Genomic DNA, 9007 nt, shown 5'->3' on the forward strand with positions numbered 1-9007 from the left:
CATAGTTAAATGTTCTATCAAACAGCTTCCTGGGCGGAGGTCTACACTCTTTGAATGCATTTCTAGTTAGTTATTTGTCTGCAAAAGACCATCTTCTTTGTGTTTCTTTGAGTCATATTGGAGACTATGTGCATAGTATGTCGACGGTATGTAGATAATATAGGCTACAAACTTTGCCTTGCGATTTCCTCCATTGGAGGGTGTATTTTGGGTCAAAGATGGTTGCAAAAACATTGCAGTAAACAAAGCCACTCTGCCCAGGAATCCACACATAGACCATAAGACCATTTGCATATTAAACTAATGATATCAAGGTCCACTGTACAGAGTCTGTGAGCCTGTGAGAATGTCTGAAATATTTGGTGTCGTGCATAGGGATATGATGGCCTCTGTTGGTGACACTGTGGATGTTTGAAATAGCAAAAGGATTCCGTGTCACCAGGATGTGTTATGCTCATAGTTTATGGACATCTGTCATACATACAGTACATATATGTCTTACCATTCTGGTTTTGAAAGGATTCGAACTATGTGAATAACAGTAGTTATAATGTGTGGTTACTACATATGTGTAATTGCTTGGTTGACCACTTCCTGGAAGTCACAGCCCTGTCGTCGCAGTTACACATGCCTCTGTTAAATAGTGGTGGTCTGCTCTCTCTCTCCGTTTGTGTATGATAGATGGCGTGAAGGATCTGACAAGGCATCTGTCTTCATTTTCAACTCCAATCCTCAGATGAAATTGTTTATCTCGAATGTAGAAGTTAGCAACATTAGCGTCTTGGCTTACTATGAAGAACATATGGCGCCATATCCTGTTTGTGGAAAAGACACCAAAGAATTCTAATAGATTGCCGTTTGGTCGTAGAGCTCTAGTGAGTGAGTGTGAGAGAAAGAGAGGGAGAGCATGCGCAAGAGGGGGAGCGCAAGCACTGAATTCTACTAAATTAAGTGTTTGGGTTGGGTTGAAAGTAATCTTTTGAAAGAGGATGTTATTTTGATTAATTGGCTAGTATGACAAACATTTCAAGCCATCTTCAGCTGTAAATATTCCAACACGGCCTGTTGTCATTTGAAAGCCATTTGCCGTGTGTATTTGATGCCGTACAAGGCAGAGCAACTTTTGGGGCCTTCAACAAGACAATTCCAAATGAGAAAATGGCCGTCTACAATTGTGCCTTTGGAAGACATTGGGATGAGTTGACCATCAAGGTCAAGCCTTGCATCTCCAGCAACAGGAATCGCATCATTAAAAATGCAGTATTCAGGAACTGCAATTCAACTTTTTTTTTTTAAGTTTCAAGTACAATTGAAATCAGTCAAAAGTCTAAAATAGTAGCGAGGACCAGACTTGAGAGAGCATGTGGTGGAACTGGTGCTCTGAATAAACTTCAGAAGAAAAGTAGAAGTAAACTGAAGCTTTTTGTAACAGCATTTTTGGAACAGTTGGCAAAGGCTGGGTTGTTTGACTCAGATTTGACACAAAACAACTTGAGGCATGCGTGTGGTAGAAAAAGACGTTATTTGTATTGTAGAGTGCAGGGATTATCAGTATTGTGCAGAATAGTTGAGAAGGCAGTCCAGTCCTGCCACACAGACAACTGGTCAACTCCTTTGGCAAGGAAATTACAGACAAGATTTCCCTTTACCCATAACAGTGGGGCAGGCAGCAGCACCCATAGATAAAAAAACAAAAACAAAAAAGTGCTCCAGTCCCATCCCTTTCAGAGTCACTGACACATGAGTGGCATTTGAGGCAGCCAATCACATATAAACGCTCATGCAGGATCGGGGCTTAGCCGTGTAGAAATGCAGATGACTGGCCTGTGGATTAACCAATCACAGGTATCCGTTGGGCACGATGGGGTCTCCATACATGCAGTCCTCCTCCAGGGCCAGATTATACTGACTGCCGCTCCCGCCCTTATAGTTACTCGTCACGATGCGCAGCCAACCCTTCTCTCCCTGGAGAGAGCCAAAGAGAGAGACAGAGATTAAGGTCAAACTGCAGTCGGCCAAGTGTGCTACCGGTGAGACAAAACTAGGCACTGCACATTTCACCAGCCATGGAGGGGTTAATGTGTGCTTACAGGTCGTATCTGATGGACATCAGATATGTCTGAAGGGCATGCTGCCCAAAACATCACAAAATCCTTGTCCTGCACCCAAAAATGTTTTTTCCTTGTTAAAAAAAAATAAATAAAAACGGTACTCACCCAGGGCTCCCCCCAGGAGTTGCGTACGATCCAGTACTCCACGCCGTTCTCGTCGACGCCCCATCCGGCCACCGACACGATGTGGTTAATGTCCGGCTGCTCAATGAACTCTGAATACACTCCTCCCTCGTACGCGTCCAGGGCATCAGTCGCCATGATGCCACAGCTGTGAAGACAGTTATACACGTTAAACCACAGACAACGGAAAAAGTAGACTATTCAAGCATGTCCTTTTCCAAAGTCCATATCCATATGAAGAAAGGCGAATACCCCTTAAGACCAGCAGAGGTTGAGAATAAATTAGATTATGCTTTATGGTCGTGGCACACATCTTATAGAAGCCGCCACCAAACGCTAAAGTGGACAAACGCTGCCCTTGGGAGACCAAGCTCCTTTGCATTGGGTAGGAGTGGCTTGATTTACTTTGTCTACCATGTTGACCATCTTTGTTTAAACTATTTACTTGTGAGGGTGCTGTTGAGCAGTTACGATGCCACAGCTAGAACGACAAAAAAGAACCAAGATGGATATTTATATTGTCCTTTAGTCAATACTGAGAAATAGGACTTGAATAAGGTTTGAATTTAAAAGTGCACTGTGTAGGACAGTGGTCAGAGTAGGTATTGCAATTTGAAACTATGCTGCTCATTGAAACTGTGCTGCTTAGTGCCAAATACAAATCATTTCAGTTATTATACAAAGTAATATAAGATTGCGCTTCCCTACGAGGTGTGCAAAGATCTTTTCATGAATATTTTCTAAGTAAAACTAATATTCACTTGTGTGACTGAAGTATATTAAGTTTGGCAGCTAAAAATGTAAATTTCTGGAAATTAAAAATAGTGAACAAGGAAGATCCCCCTTTTCATGCAAGAAAAGTGGAATTTTCCAAGTCTGAATACTTAGATGATTTGAGGGTGGTGGTAAACATTTGTGAAAAAATTAGTAAACATTTGTGAAAATATAACATTTGTGAATGGACAGGAAATTCCAATTGCCACAGTGCTACCTTGAAACTCGAATTAAAGATTTTTGAAAATTGCACATCATGTCTTTCATTGCGTTTTGGGAACACTGTTCAAATATTCTTAACATAGTCACACAGCCTCCAAGCTACCATGTTACCACAGCAACAGCAAACACATGATGCGGGTGGGTGCCAGGGGCCTATACTCATGGACTGCCATCCGGGTACTTTGCTCTTAAATTTGCGTTACGCCCCTTTATGGGTGAAAAACCGAATGTCTCATTGACTTACATGCTACATCGGCTAGCCTAAATGAACACATTCCATGCTTCAGCCGGCAACACGACACGTTTTCGGCACGTTGTGCGTGAACAACGCTAGTCTACAGGTCCGTATCTTAAGTTTATTAAACCCTGACATCACCAATTGACTTGCATGGGTAGTTTTCCCCCACAAATGGCCGTAACGCACATGGAAAACGTCACGCCGTTCATGAGTATACTTACAAGCTGGTTCAGGAGTAAGACTCCAGGCCCTTCTATTAGACGATTTACCTCTTCACTTCACCTGGTTTACTCCTGAACCAGCTTCTTAGTATACCCTTCTGATCTGATCGCTCACCTGATTGGTCCGCGGGCGTAGATCTCAGCCTTCATCTTCACGACGCCGTTGCAGGGTCCGAAGTCTCCCACCTTCCAGATGGTGTAGTTCTTCACAATGTTGCATTTGCCAAATGTGGTGCATGTACCGCACTGGTTGAAAGGCTTGCACTCTGAAAACACAGAAAACACAACAGTTTACGCATATTACATTTTTGAAAACTCATCGTTTACGCATTAATGGGTGACCAAACTCATATCTCTAAACCTCTGGACTCTGGTTTTAAAAAAAGCCCATCAGGGGCCTTAAATCACACTGGAGTTTATTTTTATCCACAGGTGGTGTTATAACTTAAATGGATTCAAAAAATAATAGCATGGCTGTAACCAGCAGTTTAGCTGAACAAATTCCAGTCCCTCCTATCTTGTCAAATCAGTTAACACCAAAGAATTTAGATTGGATAAGTAGTAACACTTGATGGAAAACGCATTGACCACGGTGTAGTACTGGGCCGTGGCCTGACGACATGAGTGGATAGAAAAGCAACTTGCGCACAAAATTGGTCAGAGGAGATCTGGCCGTCTGTTCAGTTTGTGGCATTGCATTTTACTTTGATGCCTCCAGTATTGACTAAAGAAATGACTCCCCTCGCAGCAAACTCGTACTAAGACGTCAGTACGCACTCCTCCCTTTTCTCTCCTTGGTAAAAACTAAACCACTCAAACAAGAGGCATTAACAAAAAAAGGCTGCATTTGTTTAAATTTAATCAACTTCAGTGCCAATTTCTACTCTAAATTTTGTTTTGTCTAGACTCAACGTACTCGATATTTCCATTGAACTGGCTTTTTGATGTGATTTGGGTAAAAATTCCATTTGAAAATAAAAATGTGCAGGTATTTGTAATTGCTTTCAGAGAGTTTCATCTGAACTACTCAAATGCGTTCTGCATGCAAATGTATGCGTCTCATACCTTGGTCCTTGGCTTGGTAGTTGTTGCAGGTTTCGTCTGGGATACCGTTGGTGTGTGCATATTCCCAGACCCCTGAGTGGTCGCCCCCGTGGCAAGATCCTGCCTCCCCACAGTCAATCACATTCTGGACAGACAGGAAGGCTGATGGCCACGCCCCTTTTCGCAGGATGTTGATGCGGTCTGGGGGGGAAAAAAAAAAAAAAAAAAAAAAAAAAAAAAAAAATGCAGTCTGCTGAATTTTTTTTTTTTTTTAACTAAGAAGGTTCACCTCTTTAACTAAGAAGGCTCCCTCACACTCCACATTTGTAGCATTTTACTTGTGACGTTTTGGTCTACTGATATTCTTCAAGCAATTAAATTGCCAGAACGAATCATCGCAAGTAAAACGCTACTAATGTGAACAGTATGCGGGAGCTCTCTTGTCTCAACAGGAGGGGTTCCACTCCTATGCACCTGGCCTGAGGTGTGCAAGATTTTTATTTATTTAAAAAAAAAATAAGTACCCTTCTTTAACCAGGAAGTTTTCCAATTGAGTTAAAAATAACTGACAGTGAATCCTGGCCAAGAAGGTGGCTTTTAAAAGTTATGTTACAGTAAAAACCCAAGACAGTTACATCACATCTAAACAGAATTAAATCACATTAAAATTGAGTAAACAGACAAGGAAGGACGTTAAAAACAATTGCATTGGTCGGTTAATGAGATCTACATAGGAACGCTTAGAGCAAGTAGGTGTCATTTAATGGCAATTAATACAATGTGCTCATATTTTGCACATTAGTTTAAAAAAAGAGCTTGCTTATATGAAAGAATTAGTCAATTCTCAGTGTAATGGAAGTTCGATCCAAAACATATCAGCATGATTTCATTGGGCATGTCATAAGCAAAATAGTCTACACAATCAAAAGCAAAAACATAATGCCTAATCTAAGAATTTGATGTGACCAGACCAAAAAAAAAGGTACAGGCTGATGAAAGTCTCATCTTCCTCATATGCCTACTTCAGCCTTACTCAACAGTTTGTGCTGACTGGAACAAAAATTGCAGCACACTTTATCTGAAGGCACAGCATTTACACAATAACTGAAATCAACATGCTACACCCACGCCAGTGTGAACAAAAAGGCAGCAAATGCATACCTGTAGCATGGAGTGCCTGACCAGATAAGCTTGATATAATTCCTTTCACATTATACTGTCATGGACGGTTTTATCCAAAGTGACTTAGTTATTAGAATATTGGTTAGAGTCCGTAGAGGAATAGGTGGGGTTAGGTGCCTTGCTCAAGGGCACTTCAGCCATGGATGGAGGTGTGGGGAGAGAAAAGCATGGGATTTGATCCTGCAACCAGAGAGGGTCTATGGGTAGTACGAGAGAGGAATCTCACGACTTTTTCCGTGTGGTACTGTCCACTAAGTGGCGCCATCCAGACATAGAGGCTGTTAGAATTAATGGGGTCCCATGGAGCTCAACCACAGATGCTACCATTGCTTTGGGAGAGAACTGGCATCATCGTTTAATTTTATTTTCCCCAAAGGCAGGATAAATTATCCTTTCAAACTGCACTTAGTTTGAATGTAAAATACGTCTTAATTGTCAATATGATGTCACGAGTGGCTTCACACACTGCGTTTGGATTGGTCAGCCGGCTGCATTGCTGTGATCATGACTGCCGTTAAGCAATTTTGTTAGCAAGATGCTAGTGGAGCCTGACTCATAAATGCCAAAGCTGTAAGAAATCAGAAGGACATAACTCCCAGGTTATTGTACATTTCATTTATATCCACATTAGTTTCTCAGAACTTACAGTAATATGGTCAAGTTTCAGCTGACAGCGAGCACAATTGTCAGTTATTAGCGCCAGCCTTATGGGCTCTGCTGTCTCGACAGCGCTCCCTAGGTGAACTGCAGGCACGGGTTGGAGGGAGAGATTGGACACTGTATGTAAACCCACTGTGCTGCAACCCTCTGGTCTAAAGCCTCTCCTTAACCATTAGGCCACGGCTGCCCCTTCCAAAATAAATATGAAGTTGAACTCTAATCTACACGTCTATGAGCTGCAATGCTATTTGGGTTCAGAATGGAGGGAGCTCAATGAAGTCACACAGATATAGAACACTGCACTGTGGTCCCACTTTTGTTCCATAGGTGAGGCCATATTGAAGTGTGTGTGCACGTTACCTGCGATAGCACTGGTGTTGCCATGTGCCCATTATGACCCACGCACAGCATAGCGCTGGTGCTTCCAAAAGCCCAACATTGCCCGCAGTACTGAGTGTGTGTGTGTGTGTGTGTGTGTTACCCGCTAAGCTTATAGCGATGGTGCTACATGAGCCCAGGATTGAGCCGCAGTACTGGGGTGTGTGTGTGTGTGACCTATTGCGCTGATACTACCGTGAACCCAGCATGACCCGCAGTACTAGGGGATGTGTGCGAGTCCTGCCATAGCTCTGGTGAGTTTGTGCACGTTTTACCTGCCATAGCGCTGGTGCTGCCATGCGCCCAACATGAGCCACAGTACTGGGGGATGTGCTGGTTGCGGGTGGTGCTGACGTAGTTGGTGCCGTTGACATTCCTCCAATCCCAGGCCTTGGGGAGGTCTACCTTCTTGATGACCTCATGTGGGCGGGGATAAGTCCTAAAAGATATAAAAAAGAAACACAAATGCAGAAGTTGAGAGAACCCCTCAGAAACCTCCGACACATACAGTAGGCATGTCACGTCACATCACCACCCCAGGGAATGACGCACCCCAATACACTGCCCTGCACAGCCACAGCACGGGCCACCAAGTCACCGCCCAAAAATACAGAACACGGGCACCAACCAAACACAAGACTGTCAGACAACCATGCTGAGCATCTCAGGAGTGTGTGTGTGTGTGTGTGTGTGTGTGTGTGTGCTCCAGGTCCAGGCAGGTCACACATGTTGGACTACAGCTCGCTCATGCGCATGGCGCTAGCTAGTGCAATGCTAACTGTTTCGCTTCAGACTCTTCCTCAAGGCCTGCATAACCCTGAACTCGCTCCTGCTCACACTCGGGCAATGACAAGCTGGTCAAGAACTCAAAAGCTTTTTTTATTTGTTTTAAAAGTGGTGGTAAAAGCCAGGAAAAAGTAAAACATAAGCAATATTCTTTAAAAAAAAATTGAATAAAAGGTATGACTGAACTTTAACAAAAAATAGCGCCTGCATGTTTAGATCGGTGCATTCATCAGGTCAGTGAGACAAACCAGTGCTGCAGACAAAGCTGGCAAACTGCCAATTAAGTCACCTGATTCATGCCAGGTAAAGTGGGCGGAGTCAACCAATGTGCACAGGAACCATAATTCTGTTAATCATAAACCGCTGACTGCTTGGCATCTTTTAGGTACAAAAAAAAATACTCATTTAGAAACTGCACCTCATTTAGAAACTGCACCTCATTTAGAAACTGCACCTCATTCAAACGACCCAAGTCAAAGCAGTGCATTTTACTACACTGTGGGACTTGACTGTAGCCTATATAGTCGGTAGTTATGTAGCAGAGTTGGACAAAGGAGCTGATTGTTACATGGATACACCTTCAAAACACCTGAACCCATCAAAACAACAACTGAATGTGGCGCCAGGTGTTTGTACTTTTCATGGTTAACACAGGTTTTTTTTTTTTAATCTATGACTAAATGGTGTTTGGGTACAGTTATGAGAACATTTAACATTCCAATGCTGAGGAGGAGATTAGGAATTGACAGCCTTGTGCCTACGTAAGCAAGTTAAGTGAGCACAAACAAATCTTTGAACTCACTTCAAACTGAGATAATGTGTAAAAGTAGCCAACAGTCTTACCTCACGGACACCTTGTCTCGTCGTAGGGGTTTGTAGCACGCTTCTTGTTCGTTGAAGAAACGGCCCGCCAAAACTCCCGACAGCAAACACAAAAACAGTACCACCATTGCACGAGCCATGTTGAGTACTCTGCAAGTCATATGACTGATTCACAGACCATACGCTTTATATATGAGTGCCAGGTGCGAGGGCGGGACTGCCAGGACGCACAGGTGCTTAATGATTTTGAACTTCAGGTGTTTTTGATGATGAGCAGGGAAGCCGACAGCTGGGCCAAAGGGGTCTGTTATCCCGGTCCCAGGGAGAGAGGGGCCCCAAAAATTGGGTCCTACTTACATTTTGTATTGGATGGGGGGCCCTTTCAAGTGACCTTTGTCCCTGGCCCAGCAAAAGCTCTGAACAGCCCTGATCAAGAGTGATCTGAA

At 43.2% G+C, this 9007-nt stretch overlaps 1 protein-coding gene across 1 annotated transcript; it reads right to left on the minus strand.

The window, feature by feature from the left end:
- Nucleotides 1-1503: 1503 nt before the first annotated feature.
- Nucleotides 1504-8731, minus strand: LOC134452050 (cathepsin Z-like). Its single transcript, XM_063202426.1, has 6 exons — nucleotides 8583-8731; nucleotides 7229-7392; nucleotides 4755-4934; nucleotides 3805-3955; nucleotides 2217-2382; nucleotides 1504-1965 (listed from the first exon to the last, which is right to left on the minus strand). Exons 1-6 carry the CDS (start codon nucleotides 8720-8722, stop codon nucleotides 1840-1842), a joined length of 927 nt encoding a protein of 308 aa, XP_063058496.1. The 5' UTR covers nucleotides 8723-8731; the 3' UTR covers nucleotides 1504-1839.
- Nucleotides 8732-9007: the final 276 nt, after the last annotated feature.

Source organism: Engraulis encrasicolus, chromosome 7 (genome assembly GCF_034702125.1).
Source record: "Engraulis encrasicolus isolate BLACKSEA-1 chromosome 7, IST_EnEncr_1.0, whole genome shotgun sequence".
NCBI lineage: Eukaryota > Metazoa > Chordata > Actinopteri > Clupeiformes > Engraulidae > Engraulis > Engraulis encrasicolus.